This window comes from Zeus faber (assembly GCF_960531495.2).
Source record: "Zeus faber genome assembly, chromosome: 20".
Taxonomy (NCBI): Eukaryota; Metazoa; Chordata; class Actinopteri; order Zeiformes; family Zeidae; genus Zeus; species Zeus faber.
In genome coordinates, this window is record NC_137207.1 from 18,527,518 (window position 1) to 18,546,581 (window position 19,064).

General features: G+C 42.3%; 3 protein-coding genes across 3 annotated transcripts; 1 reads left to right on the plus strand and 2 right to left on the minus strand.

Annotated features, from left to right (window-relative positions):
* Positions 1 to 1,841: 1,841 nt before the first annotated feature.
* On the minus strand, positions 1,842 to 4,146 carry LOC307245417 (leucine-rich repeat, immunoglobulin-like domain and transmembrane domain-containing protein 2; the record flags this gene model as incomplete). Its single annotated transcript, XM_080020986.1, has 3 exons — positions 4,112 to 4,146; positions 2,901 to 3,682; positions 1,842 to 2,620 (listed from the first exon to the last, which is right to left on the minus strand). The coding sequence occupies exons 2-3, from the start codon at positions 3,667 to 3,669 to the stop codon at positions 1,842 to 1,844; spliced, it is 1,548 nt and encodes a 515-aa protein (XP_079877112.1). The 5' UTR covers positions 3,670 to 3,682; positions 4,112 to 4,146.
* A 1,822-nt stretch (positions 4,147 to 5,968) lies between these two features.
* On the minus strand, positions 5,969 to 9,350 carry lrit1b (leucine-rich repeat, immunoglobulin-like and transmembrane domains 1b; the record flags this gene model as incomplete). The annotated part of the gene is made up of 4 exons (XM_080021359.1): positions 5,969 to 7,032; positions 7,192 to 7,497; positions 7,841 to 8,301; positions 9,229 to 9,350. The coding sequence occupies 4 exons, from the start codon at positions 9,348 to 9,350 to the stop codon at positions 5,969 to 5,971; spliced, it is 1,953 nt and encodes a 650-aa protein (XP_079877485.1).
* A 4,266-nt stretch (positions 9,351 to 13,616) lies between these two features.
* On the plus strand, positions 13,617 to 18,486 carry rgrb (retinal G protein coupled receptor b; the record flags this gene model as incomplete). Its single annotated transcript, XM_080021775.1, has 7 exons — positions 13,617 to 13,692; positions 14,255 to 14,411; positions 14,753 to 14,874; positions 15,889 to 16,042; positions 17,268 to 17,385; positions 18,071 to 18,184; positions 18,346 to 18,486. The coding sequence occupies 7 exons, from the start codon at positions 13,617 to 13,619 to the stop codon at positions 18,484 to 18,486; spliced, it is 882 nt and encodes a 293-aa protein (XP_079877901.1).
* Between the last annotated feature and the right edge of the window lie 578 nt (positions 18,487 to 19,064).

Below are 19,064 nucleotides of genomic sequence, written 5' to 3' on the forward strand. Positions count from 1 at the left end.
TTGCTTTTTTTAAGTTATTATTATTTACTTAAATGCATTTGTGTCATTTTTAAAAATATGCTTTTATATATGACATGGATCTCCTTTGAATGTACAGTTGTATTTTTATTAAGTTATTTTTGTTTATTTTGAGCCCATTTCCATTTATATAAACTTCCTCATTCTCCTAAATGAGAACATAGCTGGCTTAAATCTTAGTGTAAAACTTGAACTAGCATTAGTATTCCAAAGTAATGGGAATTAAGCCCACTGGGGAGTTATCCCTCCCCCAAATTATATCAGATGCAGTTGCTTCCTTTGTGGATATTTCTACTGTTCGTTATGTGTCTGGTAACGCAGCTTGTTCTATAAAACTTAAAACTCATCGATGTTCGATCTCGGTCTTTACTGTTCAGATGCCTTCAAATGTAGGGAAATCAAATTCTATCATTTCTTCACTGTTATATATATTTCTGTTCATTTCTCAATCCACGTATGATATTTGCATATGCAAATATATACATATATATATGTATGTAAATATATATATATATATATTTATATATACATAAATATACATATATTTACATTGCGCATAATATACTAACACTTGCCTGTCCCTTTTTAAGTGACATCTTTGTATTGTATTTGTACTATCTTGATTTTAAATAAATAATTATAAAGTATATGCTGTGTACGTTGATATACTGTATATTGTGTCTGTCCAATTCCTCCATTAATATCAAATATTTCACAGGAATCCACCCCGGTCTGCGGAGCTAATTAGAGCAGCGAAGTGAGTGTTTGTGTGTCAACAAAATTGTATTTGTTCACATGAGGTTTTTATTTTATTTTTTATATATACATATATATATATATATATATATATATATATATATATATATATATATATATATACTTTGTTTATACACATTTGAAGTAATGCAACATTCGATTTTGATATTTGAATGAGCAATTCCAAAGTAATTGTGGATTGATGAACCATATCTCCATGAATATAACAATCAATTTTTTAAATTTTCACTGCATGATAGTGAATATTGTATATAATAAATAAATACAACGAAATAAATAGAATCACTGTCACATTCGATATTAATCTGCCATCACACAAAGGAAGCAAAGCTCTTAAAAATGCCAAGGACTTGTTACATACACCAGCGTTATTCACTTTATAACCATTTTACCTGACACTGTACCTGAACTAGTCAGATGCAAATACAGATAAAAAAAGAATTCCCCCGCACTCTGGTAAGACACTGGCCTGACGGGATACAGATTCAGAAAAGCACTTTAATCTCCTTACCAGTGTATGTATAAACGCTGGTGAAAATACTGCTTATGTAACAAATCCTCAGAGTGGAAAAAAAACAAGCCATAAAAACGAGTATGTCTCCGTCTTTATCTTTAACTTGCCATTAATCCACATCATTCTCCCACAAGAGAGTGATTCCAAAGATAAACAAATAAATCCTTATTCATAACAATGTCCTTGAATGAGCCGGCAGATTTTGAAACAGACAATCAAACAACAATGATAAGACATATATAGATGCGCGCAGGCTGTGAGTTCTAAATTAGGAATGCACCGCTTTGAAATCAGTATCAAAACATTCAAATAAAATAAAAAAGGATTATCCAAAGTGGTAACAAATATGCATGTTTGACCCAACATTTGACGTATTGTTTACATCCACCACCATCCTTAACAATAAGGGGACAACAAAAAGGCATTTTTGCATCTTGAGCCGCAGCAGCTGAAGATTTACACAAAACAAGACATTTTCTAGGTGTGATTTCTTGTATCACCTTTTCGTTTTGTTTTTTCCATGGCATCAAAGCTAATACAGCTGAGCGGCGCCGCCTCCTCTACTTTTATCCTCCGACCTCCGCCTGGTCTTCCCCTCCTCCGCCATGTCCCTGCACAGGCCCTCGTCGCTGGCCGCCTGCAGGCTGTCGAAGGTCCCCTGGCGCTCCTGCAGCTCCTCGCTGTGCATCCTGCGCTTCCGGCACAGGCTGCTGCAGCAGGCGGGGCAGCGGAACCTGGCCTCCGTCGTGCAGGCGTACATGCCCGCCGGCACGGCCAGCGCCATGGCGCACACGATGACGACCACGTGGATGAGCCGCTCACGCTGCTCCAGCGCGCTGACGTCGCTCCCCGTCACAAACACGATGCACTGGCCGGCCCGGGGCGACCGGTTCTTCAACGTCACGCACACCTCGTATTTGGTCACGGGCAACAGGTCGCTCACCGAGTAGCTGTTGATGCCGGGGCCGATGTAGATCGTCTCCTTTTTAGCAGAGTCGTATTTACCGAAGTGGATGGTGAACCAGGTGTCCGCGGGGTCCGCCGTCGATGCGTACCACTCGAGCGTGACGCCGTAAACCGTCTGCTTGGCGATGCGGACGTCGATGGCGACGTTTTCGTCAGCGGAGGGGGAGGACACCACGGGGACGGGACCGGACGAGTTGTCGAGTCTGACATCGACCCCAATGGTGGCGGAGGAGTTACCGATGAAGTTGTTGGCCGCACAGGTGTACGACCCTCTGTCGGCCGGCTGGAGAGAGGGGATCTCCAGCTGGGAGCGGACGGTCTCCTCATCCACGTGCGCCTCGGTGACTGGCGGGGACAAGGCAGATACCACGCGGTCATGTTAAACGCCTCCAACTCCGCACTGTCAGCAAAAACTACTTACACAAAAATCTGAACAGCGATGTGGGCACGTGAACCGTGAGCACGTTTTAACCACGATGCCCCTATAGAGCGTCCTTAAACAATAGCCCGTATTTAAATGGTTTCACCGGACAGATGCAGCCCGCAAGTTGCGGTTATGATATCACAGTAAGTGCTCCCCGGCAGCATCATTTTAATGGATATGGAAGATTTAAAGGTATCTTACCAGAAAATCCTCTTATAATCTTCAGACTATACGTCCAGTGAATGGTGGGGTCAGGCCTCGCCTTGACTAAGCATGTGAGCGTCAGCTTCGCTCCCGGGGGCAAAGTGATGTTGGTCCGCGGAGCAGATGCGACCGGCTTTGAACACGTTTTCAATTGTATCTCGTGGAAGAACCTCCCGGCCTTGGGGCCCGGGCCCGAGCACGTCAAATAGGAGTTCATCAAAAGGAGCGGAGGGCTCACGGCCCTGACGAACTCCACGAAGCCCTTCAGGCGACAGTCGCACAGCCAGGGGTTGTCGTGAAGAGCCAACACGACGTTGGAGACCACCCCTTCCTTCCCCCACGCCTTCTCCGTCGCCCGATACAGAGGCCAGTTCAGGAAAACGTCCCGCGACACCACGCTAAGCCGGTTGAAGGATACATCGAAGTAGGTCAGGCCGGGGAGATGCCCGAGAGCGTGTTCCGGGAGCACGTCGAGCCGATTGTGCTTCAGGTCTAAGATCTTGAGGCTGGGCGTGTCCCGGAACGCCGTCCACGGCACCGAGCTCAGCTTGTTGCCCTGCAGCCTCAGCTCGGTGAGGTTGGCCAGACCCCGCAGGCTGTCCACGCTCATCAGGGCGATGTCGTTGAAGTTGAGCCACAGGAACTCCAGGGCGGGGACTCCGGAGAAGGATCCCGGGGGCAGCTCGCTCAGGCGGGAGTTCTCAATTCTGATTTTGGTCAAATCGCCCGGGACGTCCTCCGGGACGCGTCCCATGGGGGTTTCCATACACAGCAAAGACCTGATATACAAAAATAAACGAGAAAGAGGATGAGTTTACGTAAAGCAAGGGTCATCAGAGTCACATTCCTTCCCTGCGACAAATTAAATTTTCAAGATTCGATATTCCTAATTTCTCACATGCAGTCCTGCGAGTGTAATGCAGTGAAATTAGAAGGGCAAACTGCAAAAGCTGTGCAAAAGAACAAAGTGGGAAGAACGGAAATTGAATGTAAATACAAATAAATATATGCGCAAGAAATCAAACTATATATATAGAATTTAATCTTTATATGTATGTACATACACAATGCAATAGAGTATGTATGTACGGTGTCCGTACATAAACACTCGGTGGAGGATTTCGCCTCATTGGCTGCACTAAATCATCGCCCAACAGTAGTTACTCTCCAACATGTGCTATTTTTTTTGCGGGAGAGCAGTGTCTTACCTGCCGACGCTGTCATCTGTGCAAGAGCAACCCGTCAGACAACCTGCCCACCCGGGAGTCACAGCATTTAATGCCAAAATAATAAGCAGTGGCATATGAAAGGTGTCCATACTCCTAGAGGTGCATGTGAAGCAGGCCCGACGGAGCGCTTCATGGTCAGGTTTTCAGGAGAAGAAAGCCTATTAACCTAATCTCCCTTGACGCCACGCCTAAGACACCGAATGACAAGTGAGACAGAAAATGAAGGAGGGCCTGTATTTTTAGCAATGTGCCTAATTATCCTGACTCAAATAGCCTATTTCCTCCGGAACAATTTCCAACGGGGCCACTGAAATAAAGGCCTGGTACGTTTATTTTCATGCAGCACTGCCTCATATCAGTCTAAGTTAGTAAAAAAATACCACAGCCTTAAAAAATAAATTGAGGTCACACCGGTTTCTGAAGGGCTGTTTTGAAGCCTCGCGTTTGGCTTTACGCTCGCCGCCGCCTCGGCAGGCTGGAGGCTGGACTTCCAAATTTGGGCGGCTGGGCGGAGTCTCGCGACTGAAACCGTCAGACGGTTGGAGGAAGGAAGAGACGCGCCCGCCTCGCTCGGAAAGCATTCCGCCAATCGGTCAATCGAGGCAGCCGCGCCCTCAGATTTACACGCCCACCGTATGTTCTCCGTCATTTTCTAAATCACAGCCCAGACACCTATTAGAAGACGTCGACTTAGACATTGAGACCCTAAAGTGTTGTTGAAAAATATATAGACTCTTGTTTTCTACAGGGGATTTTCTACTTCTTCCATTGACTTACATTGGTTGGAGGTTTTTCCAGAGCAGCATCTAGTGGCCATTAGTTGAACTGTGGTTTAAAATTGCCAATAAATACAGCTCCAGTAGGCCTACAAGTCCACGTTTAAACGTCTTCATTACACGAATGATAGCTACACTGAAAAAAAAAATAAATGTGATCAGTTGAAAAATCTGTTAAAAAATAAAATAGACAACATTGACAAATGAAGGTGTAGGTTTTTGAGACTTTAAGTTGATCCAATAACACCGATGTCATTACATTGTTTCAGTGTGTGGGTATCTGACTGGCTTTTACAATCGTTTGTATTAAGTATACGCAAATATCTGCACACGCCATTTGAGTCAGCCATGATTTCTCAACCAAGTATGCTTTATGATAGTCTGTAAACATTGACTGCCACGCATATTGATATAAAATATTTATTTTTCACACATTCGTACATACATTGTTATGTCAGTTCAAATATACCCTTTGTTATAGGATTAAAGCCCAACAGCAAACCTGGCACATGACCATTTAATTAACATCAAATGTGTACCGTCGTGGATTGCGCTCCGTTATAACCACAAAACAAAAACACAATGTTATTCAATGAGGTTTGCTAAAATAGTGCCGAGGCTGCGTCGTAGAAGAGGTCTTTGTTTCACTAAGGATGGATTTTTCGATTCGATTTATGAGAGCGACATTTCAGAAATCGCCCGTCCCTATAACGTCCCAAAGTGCACGAGAAATATAAAAGAAATGTACAACATCGCGTTAACACAGTGAAAGTTAAATGACAGTATATATTTCCCTTTTTTTTTTTTTTTTTTTGGACGTAAATCACGTCAGCGGTGGGCCCATGATTCCCCCTCCCCCCCCGAGTCTGAACGATAATAAATGGTGTCATACATCCAGGGGGGACCGTCGGTGGTCCTGTACGGCAAGACCGCGGCTTCCGCAGAGTCTTTCTGCTGAGTTTTTCTCGGCGCTCGTCGGCCTCTGAGCACGGCGGCGGGGGGTGGGGGGATGGAGGCGAAGCGCGCCCCAGCCCTGACGGTCGGAGGGACTCGTCGGGTGTCAGCAGAAGTACTCGTTGGGCGGCCCCTCAGTCCTGACCGTGGCCTCCGAGTCCACGCTGGACCGGGCGGAGAGCAGCCTGTTGGACTCGTCGGGGTTGAGCCTGGTCAGATACTCCCCCTCCATCCCCTTGGCCTTGTTCCCCGGGGAGAGCGTCTCGAAGGTGACGTAGGAGTCCTGCATCTCCTTCGACTGCCTCCCCAGCAGCTTTTGGCAGCGCTTCTTTAGGGCCCCGCAGCACACGATGAGTGTCAGGGGGACGGCGATCACGCAGGCCACGGTGATCACCACCACGTTGATGAGCTTCTGCGTGCCGCTGGCGCTAGCCGCCTCGTCCGTCGAGAAGATTACGCACTGCTCCTTTTTCGGGATCAGGCCCTTGACGCAGACGCATGCAATATACTTTGTCTTTGGCACGAGGCCATCGATGGTGATCCGGTTCTTTCCTGCGGCAACGTTTATCCGCCGCATGTCCCTTTCCCCAAATATAGCGTATAGGACGCTGAATTCAGTGCTGTTGGTGGCCAGAGGGGCTCTCCAGTTGAGGGAGACCGTGTGGTCGGTGTCGCCGATCACCTTGACGGAACGCACTATCCTTTTCTCTGGAGCCTGCTGCAAGGAGGAGGCATTGGCTGCCAGATTACTCAGAACACCCTTTTCCAACTCCATTTTCCCCGGCGGTCTGGTCGCACCGGCTGGTCCCCCCACGTCCGAGGAAATGCTGTAGCTCTCAATCTCGTATTTCCCAGTGGCACCCCTGCCATTCAGGGGTTCGATAATCGGCTGAGCCGCCGGGGTGGTGGGCGGGGGTACATATCTGGCAATCAGTTTCTCCTGGTATGCCGCCCTTCCGATGCCGCCGCTTTTCTTTCCCCGGACCCTCTTGGAATTCCCGCCCGCCTCTTCCGAACGAATGGAATCTGTAATGACCAGAGAGATGATGGCGTCGGCCGTCCCCACGAAGTTAGTGGCCTTGCAAACGTACTTCCCAGAATCATGGAAGGACACGGCGGGCACGCTGAGGATGGACCAAATGATTCCCTCCTTGGAAATCTCTTCCTGAACTGTGAAGAACAAAAAAGTTGGGGCGTTAAGAGGATTGCTCAAAAGAAAGCTCCGACTTTAATCCCGGCGGTTTGCACACTAACTATACATCCAGACATACTTAACCGAAAAAATAGGTACGTCTGAAACGTTGCCAAACGAAGCTTAGCGGAACTCACTGGTGCCGTTCATTTTCTTGCCGTCGGCGCGCGTCCAGGACAGCTCCGGGATGGGGACGCCCACCGTCCCGCAGCGCAGCAGCACGTTGTTGCCCAGGGAGCTCCGGACGCGAGCCACCGCCGTGTGCACGCGGGGGCCCTGGCACCGCTGCAGCTCGGCCTCGGTGAAGAGGACGCCCGAGAGGCTCTCCGGATCGGCGCACTTGAGCTTGGTGTCAATGAGCACCACGGACGACGAGGGGGACTTCTGGAACTGGACGAGGTCATAGAGTCGGCAGTCGCACAGCCACGGGTTGTCGTGGAGACCTGCACAGCGAAAAATGGCAGGCGTCATGTCTGAAGCCAATGAATAATAATAATAATAGTAATAAAAATAATAATAATAATAAAATAATAATAATAAGAGGAAGAAGAAGAAGAAAAAGAAGAAAAAAAGAAAAGAAATAATAATAACAATAATTATACACATCTAAATATATATGTATAAAAAAACCCACAGTGAGGTTTATATTTAAATGCAAGATTGAAACCTGTGTGACAACATGGCACATTAATACAATTAGACTAATCTTGATCTTTTTTTAGCCTACTGGGCAGCTTCAAATAAATAGTGTTTCACTGTCCTCTTATGCCACAGCTTGATCCTCACCCAGAATTAGTTTGGAGGAATCCATGTCCTGGGACGGCTTGACGCTCAGCCACATGGCGAGGACCTCGGCCGGAGCCGTGGTCAGACTGTTGCTGGACAGGTCCAGATAGGTGACGTTCTTGATGTAGGCGGTCGCTTCGGCGGGGATGGAGGAGATCCTGTTGTTGTGCAGGTCGAGGAGCCTCAGGCTGGGCATGTCGCTCAGGGACTCCCAGGGAAAGTAGCCGAGGGAGTTGCCGTCCAGCCGGAGCTCGTCCAGGCCGGTCAGGCCGCGGAAGCTGTCGACGCTCAGGGAGCTGAGCGAGTTGAAGGACATCCACAGGAACTCCAGGCCGCTCAGATAGTGGAAGGTCTCGCTCGAGATCCTCGAGATGGCCGTCTTCTCGATGCGCAGCTTTGACGTGTCTTTGGGGAAGTTCAGGGGTACCATGGTGAGCTCCGGGTCATTGCAAAGCACGCTCCTGGAGGAGGAAAAAAAAGACACATAGTTAGGTTACAATTCAGTTGTAATGTTAACAATATCTGTTAGGGCTGGTCCATATTGACAAAATCAAATATCATGACATTTTCTTCACAAATACCTCAATATTGATCATTTGATGGTATTTTGGGGATAACTATTGATGCTTTTATAAGATATTTACACACAAGATAAAATTAAGAAATCATTACTCAAGTGGATATTATGATATTATGAAGCATGTAGGGGCATTGATCTGAACAGCTAGAACAGTATGAAGTTCAGAAAATGTCATTTCTTTACTGTAATGCTCCTTAAAGACAGAAAATCACGATGGCCATCATCCCAGACGATTACAGTCTCGTATCACGATAGCGATACCGTAACGATATATCGCCGGGCCCTAATCTCTCAGGCAACATCCCAGGTAACAAAGCGCTTTGGATAGATAGGACTTTTTTTGTTGTTTGTTTTAAAGAGGAGGAAAAAAATTAAATAAAACAGTGTCCCAGTGAAATACATTTAAAAAAAAAAAAAAAAACCTCACAGTTGGCCTATACTTAACTAACAAGCAAGGGAGATTAAAAAGCAACTTGAAGTTAATCCCTAAATGGAGATGGAAGCAGCTTCCAATTCAATTCCATGCAACACACGGAATGCATCACAAAAAAAAAACCAAAAACATACCGAGTTTGGTCCAAGGAATATAAAGTTAAAATGCCTTCATTCAAATGGACGTTACACTATACTGTATAACCATAATATAAACAGCCTTCATCAGAGGAAGGCTGTTTTGCTGCAATGTCCCCAACAGTTTGCCTATAGTTGCTATCTGTAAGAAGTAAAAAAAAATAAAAATAAAAAGCACTTGATAAATGTAAAGCGTCTTACTTTCCTTTGATTTCCATTGCGGTCGCCCGTCTCTTACCTTGCCTTGGACCCGTCGCTTAATTTGTGGAAGAAGCAGCTGCACTGTGCAGGGCAGGGGCTGCACAGGAGAGGAAGGCAAGCCAGGGCCAGACAGAAGCCCACACTGAGATCTCGACTCATTTCTGTTTTCGTTTGTTTCGTCTGTCTATTTGCCCCCCGGCAGTGCTGCCGCCGCGCCGCTCCCGAACTAGAACTGCAGCCGCAAATGGCCCTGCTCAGCCGACCGTCAGAGGCATGTTCCGGGTGCGGCTGTGCTGGCAGAGCGGCACGCTGCTCTGGCCGCTCGGGCTGCTCCGGGTCCCCAGATAAAGGGAGCGGGCAGGGCAGGGATTAGCGCGGGGTCTTGGGTTATTTTCATTCACACGATTATTGCTTCTCGGAAGCTGATAGGCTGCGGCCCGGGCTCCCGTTCGTCGTAGGGAAGAAGCACAGCGGTCGATCGGACCTGATCGTTTGTTAAGCGTAGAACAGGGCGCACGCAAAACGAAAGACTGCGGTGGTTCAGATTTTCCCCCTGAATTGTTGAATATTGGGATATCGATGGATTCAGCGGGTACATGGGTGGACATTCTGTAGGCCTATACTGATGAGAGACCAATACATGATATACATTTTGATATACATTATGATATATATTTGATATATATTATATACATTATACAGATTGAAAAAAAAAAAGATTTATCAAGATTTTATATTTTTCTGATTTTATATGTTTTTTATGTTTTATATGTCAAAATTATTATTTTTCTTTTGTCGATTAACAGTGCATCTATTTGATTCCAGTCACCTATCACGTAGGTCATTTTTTTTTTTTATTATAATTTATACAGAAACATATTCTGGTAAAAAAAATTAATAATAATAATTCTATTACAGCCTATGGGGACAAATGAACGAAGTAAGGAAAAAATATATCTGTAGTGTGTTTCTGAAGCACAACTGATGCCTAAACATTAACATTAAAACATACAAAAAAAAAAAAAGAAAAAGTCCACCAGATGGCAGTGGAAAGTATCAAGGTGTGTGGTGTGTGTTGTGTGTGGGTGTGTGTGTGTGTGTGTAGTGTGTGTTGTGTGTGTGTGTGTGTGTAGTGTGTGTTGTGTGTTTGTGTGTGTGTGTGTGTGTGTGTGTGTGTGTGTGTGTGTGTGTGTCCCCGACACACTTTCCTGCGGTGCGTCTGGACGACGATGGAACCTGATTAAATGAGACCCGCGGGGTTACTGAACGGTGCAGAGGTTTAAAGGGCGACTGGATGGATTTTTAATCATTTAATCCACTCATCGCTCGGTCATCGCTTATTGAAACACTTGATTTCTTTATTTCCTGCAAAGGTGTGATAGAGAGAGACTGAACAACTCAGCATTCTGCTCTTTGTCTATTTTAATTATTGTCTATTTCACCATGCCTCTTCATTCAGATGATGATGATGATGATGATGATGATGATGATGATGATTATTATTAATAATAATAATAATAATAATAATAATAATAATAATAATATTATTGTTATTATTGTCATGCAGGTTGTTGTTATTACTATTATTATTTCCACTTTTTGTGATGACTGTTAAAATAATAATAATAATAATAATAATAATAATAATAATAATAATAATAATAATAATACATATCTAAATAGATATGTATAAAAACCCACAGTAAAGTTTATTTTTAAATGTAAGTCTGAATCCTGAACATGGAACATTAGCATCATTAGATTAATCTTGATCTTTTTTACCTTTGTGTCACTTTTAGTAGTAATGCTGCGTGTTGGTAACGTGTACTTACTGTAGACTAAAGCCCGCTTCACACCGAATACGACAAACGACAAGAACAAACCGGAAGTCCGTTAATTCCGATAGAGAGTCGGATTCCGCACGCGAAAAGCTACAGTGTGACTTGCATCGATGCTGCGGGGTGCATGCGTTCAAAATGTTTGACCCATGTGACAAGTTTCGGTCCGACACTACCACACATCATGTCAGTCAAGTTTTTATTTTTATTGGAACCCGTATTAAAACGAAGTAAATAAGTCCCATGTATATAATAATGACGTTACTAACATTGACCTTGGATGTCACCCTCTCTCTCTCAATAAATCTTTTTCTTAAAAGTGAATCCCTCAATGAATATCTTATAAGTGAATTGTGCGATATTTTTGTGACGCAAAACTGATCCTCATCTTCACGGCCACTAGGGGGAGGATCGGGCTGGTGGATGCGGATGCGGATTCGGTGTGAAGTGGGCTTAACTGCCACCCACCATCTTAGAGTCACTAGTTACTAGTAAGCATAGTGTTACTCCCTGTTCACTTTGTGCAGATAGATGTGTGTATATGTTATTTCTCATCCCATTTTAATTTGTGTCTCTTTCTGGACTGCACTGTTTTAATTGCTGCTGATGTTGTTCTTATTTTTTAATCATTCACAAATGTATTTGTGAATTTCATTAGTGTCTTGATGTCCCTTTTTTTTTGCCTCATTATATGTCTTGTATAATGTCATAATTGCTCTATAATATACGATACGACGCTCTGTTCCTGGAGGAGCCTGAGAAAGTTGTCCTGTTGTTGTGTCCGTGCCAGGACACTTTCTAACCCCGTGGCCTTTGTTTCTTTGCCAAACCAGGAGATTACGGTGTCGTAATTGACGATGTGCCATAAGGCTTGTGCGTGTTTGCTCGAATTGTAGAAACACATTTGGATATAGAAGAAGCACATCAGTCCAATGTAAACCTTTTAGATTTTTATTCCTCAAAAACAGAAATACACAGAATTATGGGAGTAAAGATGCAATTGTAGGGATTTCTGCGAACGGTGATATATTCCAACACAACTATTTATATATTATATATATTATATATTATATATATTATCGATATATTCCAACAACTCTATTACAGTAATGACTTATTTAAAAAAAAGTAGATTTGAATACAGCTCAAAATGTTGTCCATTTGATAGATAGATAGCTAGATAGATAGATAGATGAAAGAAAGAAAGAAAGGCATATGCACAATAAACCTCAAAGTTGTGCGTTTTAATCACACATTTCAACCTCCAGCATGTAAACATATAACAGGGGATGAATTCAGCGTGTTCTTCTCACAATCTATATTCACAGTTGTTGAGGCAATGGGTTCTATTAACCTCCACATTAAGGTATGTGAGCTACAGTAAGACCTGCTCGTATTTCATCACGCTAAGCTCCGAGATAAAGAGATTTATATTGAAAGTTTCCCTTTATGAAGGCAGCCCGCTGTTCAGTGTTGCTGAAACGCCTTAAACTGCACTGCCATGTTTTTCAATGTACAGGAGGATATTCAGGATTTACGCATTTTAGATTTACAAGCAGTAAAACAAAAAGCTCTGTTCACACTCATTCACACTCAACATTACAATCACTGTCCACTATACCAAAAGTGACCGTTTAATATTTCTTATTAATGTCGACTTTAAATGAAAAGGCCTGTGGGTGAACAGGAGAGACGGGAGGTTTGAGCTTGGTGAGCGATCGACGCTGGACAATTTAGTTAAAGGGTCTCGTAAGTCCGTTGGGACACACCATTACTTCATCGTTAATGAGTTTGCGGTAATCTGTGCACAGATTAGTGGTGCAATCAGTCCACCCAAATGTCACATTTTATAAGGTGCAGTGTGAGGGTCAAAGGTCAATTTCCCCTCTGTCCTTGTAGCGTATGTTATACTTGTAAATGGTAAATTGTTGTTTTTGGATATTAGCCTAGAGATTAGGCTACAATCTTACCGATACAGACTGCGGTAGCCCTATGTAACTTTGTGATCAGAATTTATTTTACACAATAATAATAATAATAATAATTATTATTATTATTATTATTATTATTATTCTCAATAATATCGGTAAGTCAAGTTAAGTAGAAAATTTTTATAAAAAATATTTGGATTATAAAATCAAGTAACCCTTGCAAAATAAATACATATAAATAAAGGAGGTTCTAAAGTAAAAACAGAAGATAAACATAAAACAATTGGCAAATAAGAAAAACATGCAAAATGCATTTTATTTTTATTTTTTTTAATTCATTGTTTCCATGATTAAAATGATTTTACTGTGATCCGTTGGGGAAGGTTGATTTTGCGTTTTTTGCACTTTCTGCGCGAACCGGGCGCAAATTTTGCGCGCAATTCGCCGGCCAACCGGAAGCCGATGCGCGGGGGCGTGACGTCAGCTTGTTAGGACATTCTTTGGCGGATTTCGAAGGTTTTGTTGAAGATTAGAGTCTTTATGCTCGTTCACATGACAGGAGCTTTATAAGGGGGAGAGTTGTCCCAGCCACGCCGGAGAGGTGCAGCTGTCTTTTCTGTTCACGGCTGAATCTGTGTATTTTTCATTATTTTAAAATGGCAGCACACACATTACCGGAGGGATTCAATGAGTTCGATATGTTTACATTCGGCACAGCTTTGCTAGTGGGAGGTAAGTGGAGTTCGAAACCAAAGTTTGATGTTCAACATACTCTCCAGCCAAATACTTGCAACCTTATTATTATTATTATTATTATTGTTATTATTTTTATTGCTATTATTACAAGTAGTAGTAGTAATAGTAGCACTAATAGCATTTATTTGTTTATAAGAAGTTACTGTCCAAAAAAAATGTTTTAAAAGGCTAAAATCTCGCCTGAAATCCCAAATCCCAAAATAAATCCCAAAAGTTCAGGCTTCAAGAATCCCAGCTATGAGTGTTACTGAAAGTTGAACATCTTATTGAACTGTTATTTATGTTCACTGAACATAATAATTCAACCTTCAGCAATAGACTCCAGGACAATCACCAGTTAAAAGTTATAGATTGATAGATTGATAGATAGATAAGGCAATATACAATAAGATACAATTTAAAAAATGGTTAATGATTATCAATGGGTTTATTATTTTAAATGTTGGAATCCCAGGAAGACGCAGCAATCATAAAATATTCATAGAATATTCTTATATGAAATGGTTTGCGCTGCTTGTAATGCTTGTCTGTATTCCAGGGATGCTTGGATTCTTCCTCAATGCCATCACCGTCATGGCGTTCCTCAGGGTGAAGGAGATGCGGACGCCGAGTAACTTTTTCGTCTTCAACCTGGCTCTGGCCGACATCAGCCTCAACATAAACGGCCTCACAGCTGCGTATGCCAGCTATGTCAGGTATCCAAGGGTCACACAACTGAAATAATGGCACACAAAAAATGAATAGCTTGAACCATATAGCCTCCATGGCTGTTAATGTTGACAACGTGATAATAATACCAATTGCTGTGGCAAATAGATTTAATTTGTTCAGTAAGGAACGCGCTGATCCCAAATCACCTAAGACACAGTCAATATGTAAAATATAGTTATTTGCAATCTGGAATGTGTTATATATAATCACAATTTATCCTGTTGATTTGTGTGACTATAACATTGAATTCAACAATCCTTCCATGAGGGGTATAACGTCTCGGTTGTCTGTAAATTTACTGTCCAGATGTTTTTGTTTCCTGTAGAAATTGGCCGTTCGGTCAGGAAGGATGTTCTTTTCATGGATTCCAGGGAATGATCTCCGTCCTGGCTTCCATCAGTTTCATGGCTGTCATCGCCTGGGACAGATACCACCAGTACTGCACCAGTAAGTACTGGTGTGTCACATTCAAACGTCTGCCTGACCCGCCACCCGGATGACTGTGCAAAAATACCAAAGAAAACCAAAACATATCATATTGTACAAATAAATCCATCCATTAATCCATAATCCCGTGCATGAATCCCATGGTGGTATTAATGACCTTTACTTCGAAATGTACATTGGGGCTGTTACTGTTCACATTTAAGTCTTTACAAGCTTTATATCATTTTAAACAGGATCTTATATGAAATTAATAAGTGAATAGTAAATCTTTTTTTATTATTTCATATGTAAACAAGATGTCAACCCTTCATCTCGAACCAATCTTTGCTTGTCCAAAGGGTTTAAACAAACTCTGGATCGGTTTTAAGTGGTAATCCACACGATTATTTTGAGGAAATAAATCCTGTTTGATACTTTTTTCTTTTTATGTGTGTTTGTGTTATGCATGTGGTCCTATGCCGTTACCATGATGTAGAAGGCAGGAGCAGGGAATCTGAGAAAGCAGTCTAGCTATTTGTGGTCAGTAAACTGTCAATATAAATAACGATTCACAAAAAATGGAACAGCACCTCGGATGAAATGTATCCCCACCACCTCAAGTGAAAAATAAACAAATTAATCAATTGATCATAAAAGGTGTACTTTTGAGGAAAGAAAGTGACTGTTTTAGATTTAAGTCAGGGGCCAATCTGGATGTTGAAAATAAATAAAAAACAAAAAATGCTATTTTGAATTGAATTTGGGGATTTTAGATTAGATTGCTACTTTACTATGGATTAGCACTTTAATAACAGAACAGCCTATAATAACAGAGAAGAACCTATAGCAAAACCAAAAATGATTACTGCAAATAATGAAACCTTGTTATTGTTATCACATATGGTTTATAAGCCATATTCCAAAAAGCAAAAGAACCCCCTTCATCTTTAAAGTGATCTCAAGCGATAATCACAAAAGAAAAAGGACTCAGTCGTTTCCGTGTCTATTAAAAATGATCGTCATGATATTCTTTAGGACAGAAACTCTTCTGGAGCACGACAGTGACCATGAGCAGCATCATCTGGATTCTCTCCATCTTCTGGGCCGCCGTTCCTCTCACCGGATGGGGCGTCTACGACTTTGAACCCATGAGGACGTGCTGCACGCTGGACTACACCAGAGGAGACAGGTATCGCATCACAAGGCAGCCATGACACAAGCACGACAACATTTAGTTCCTAAAAGCCATGGGCCGTGGTCGGGTTCCCATTATGAAACCAGCCCTGGTGCAGGTTGGCAGCGAGGTTTAGGAAGGAAGGAGAAACTATTACTGACAATGTACACAAGTAAACATATCAACACATTGTATTCCACATATGCCACACACACACATATATATATATATATCTATATATATATATATATATATATCATCAAACTGGATCATCAAACCGCACTACATTACAGAAAACAAACATAGTAAAGTAATAGAATAGATATAGAAACCGTGATTACATAAATCTTAAAACAGGGATAAATAAGATTTATAGTACTTTGCATATAAGTCTGTTCTGGTTTTGTTTAGTCATTTGTGTTCATTTTTTTATTTAGTTGCTCAGATGTGTAGCAATTCAGTAGCACATGCTTGATAGATGGAGAGAGATACTTTATTTTGAAGGGAAATTGCAATTGTCTCAGCTGTTCACATCAAAAACAGTAGGCAATGTAAAAATGCAATATATGCAAAAAGATATAAATATACACAGGAAACCTAAAAGTGAACTGTACACAATAAGTCTAGTTATAAGAAGCGCCTTTATTTGTCTCACATCACAACCATGCATTGACCAACACACACGTTTCAAATGGTGGCCGGTGAAATGAGCTCTCTGCATTTGACCCATCCTGGCTTGTCCTTCCTCTGGGGAGCAGCCAGGAGTGACCTGCCCAGTGGTGGGGGTCCTTACATGGAGGAAACCCCATGTGAGCACGGGAGAACATGCAACTCCACACAGAAAGGACTCTAATTGGGAGATAACCCGCCGGAGCACGGTGCCAACAGTACACACTAAACAACATGGAAAAATAATTGATAAAAATGAAAAAATACATAAAGAAATAGAAAGATCATGTTCGATAATAACATATACAGTCCTATACAATAACTTATGAAATAAACAGTCAGGCAGAAAGATGAATTTAGATAGAAATGGCGATGAACAATAAACCTAACATTAAAACTGAGCCTTAACAGTAAACAAAATGTTGGCAATAAGCCTATTCAAACAAAAATAAAAATTCCACAGTAAACACAAATGCTAACGTTAACAGTTAGAAGAATGTTATGAAATGAAAACAACCAAAATAAAGCTTCTGGGATGGGGAGAAGTGCTGAAACGGTCTCTTTTCGCTAGGGACTACGTAACGTACATGCTCACCCTGGTACTGCTCTACCTGCTCTTCCCTGCCATCACCATCATCTCGTCCTATGACGCCATCCACAAGCACTTCAAGAAGATCCACGACTACAAGGTATTCTACTATTCTCGTTTCAAACTTGTTTTTTGGACGTCAAAAAGGGTGTTTTGTTTTCTCAGGCTCACAGACCCAGGTCCAGTTGCGTAAGCTCCTTGATAAACTGGAGTTTGGGTAATCTGTTAAAGGTTAATCCGGAAACAAAAGGCTCTTTAATTAGCTTTCTGAGGAAAAGGGAGATAACCATTCGTTGTTTGTTGAATGGAAGTCTCTGCCGACTAATCTCTTGGACAGAGTAAAAAAATAAAAAAATAAAAAAAATGTTGCCGTGAGGGCGAAAGTTTTTTTTATTATCTAAAACTCAAGACTTTTGACATGAATTACCTTCAAACGTATCGTGGAATGCAGAGGAACAGTACTAGTACCATTATTTCCAACAAGTAGGCAGTTTGTTCATAACTAATCCTCTGTTTTCCAAATCTAAACCGTGTGCTTTTTTTTTTTATTTTTTTTATTTCTCGGTCCTTCCCGTGACCGTGTTCTAAACATCTTTGAGCCCTCTCATATGGACTCTTCGCCGAAATTGGGATATACGAGGGACGAGAGGAGGCGGAGGAGGACGTTGTTTGTTTTTTTTTTGTTAGTTTTTTGTTTTTTTACTTTTGGAGGGCAGAAAAGTCTTGCTGCTGCAGCTTTGAGGTTGAAAAGAACTAAATCACAACGTTGTTTTTTGTTTCCCCAGTTTAACACCAGCTGGCCGTTGAGGGTCATGCTGATGTGCTGGGGGCCCTACGTGCTCATGTGCATCTACGCCTGCTTCGAGAACGTCAAGATCATCTCCCCGAAACTGAGGATGGTGAGAGTATTCCATCATTTCCACATGACCGGGTGTCGATTATTATATGTTAACTCTTATTGTACCAAAAATTGGCGTTGGTTGCCAACGACTGGAAGGTGGAGCATATTTCTGACTTGGAATTTCCCACGTCGTACCCGGAAACCCCTCTCTACTCGCAGGTACTTCCTGTTTTGGCAAAGACGAACCCCATCTTCAATGCGCTCCTCTACTCCTTCGGAAACGAGTTCTACCGAGGAGGCGTTTGGCACTTCCTCACCGGACAGAAGATGGTGGATAAGGTCGTCAAGAAGTCCAAATGAAAAAAGGAAAACAAAACTATTTATAATTTACCCAAATCATCATGCTGATGTCATTGCAGTGGGTTCCACATGGGAAGGTTATTAACGTATTCAGATAGGAGTGGGAACTAAGGCCTACTTTAAAAATAAAACTCAGGGTGCTCACTTACCTGCTACTGGATGTGTTTGACCACATTGTATAATAAATCGATTAGTCTGTTTTAATTAAATATAATGATGTCAAAAACAGTTTAGTTTTCGCAATAATGGTTATTGTGCATGCACTGCATTTTTGGCAATAAAAAAAAAAAAAAAAAGGGTTTTCACTGAGCTGACAATGTTCGGCTTTTTTCTTTATCAATTCATTATGCAACCACAGGATCAGTAGATGAGCCAGTATTTTTCTGAACATTCGGCTGCATATGCAACGTCTTTGGAGATTAATGAAACGCGAAAACTGAGCCGTACGCCCCGAACAACTTGTCTTCCACCTCCAACCGCTGAGGCTCACGCTCCTCCGTCAATATACACATTGTGTTTCCCTTCTCTATTTGGCTTTTTCCCCCCAAAAAGTTGCCGTCTTGTATAAGCTGCACCGT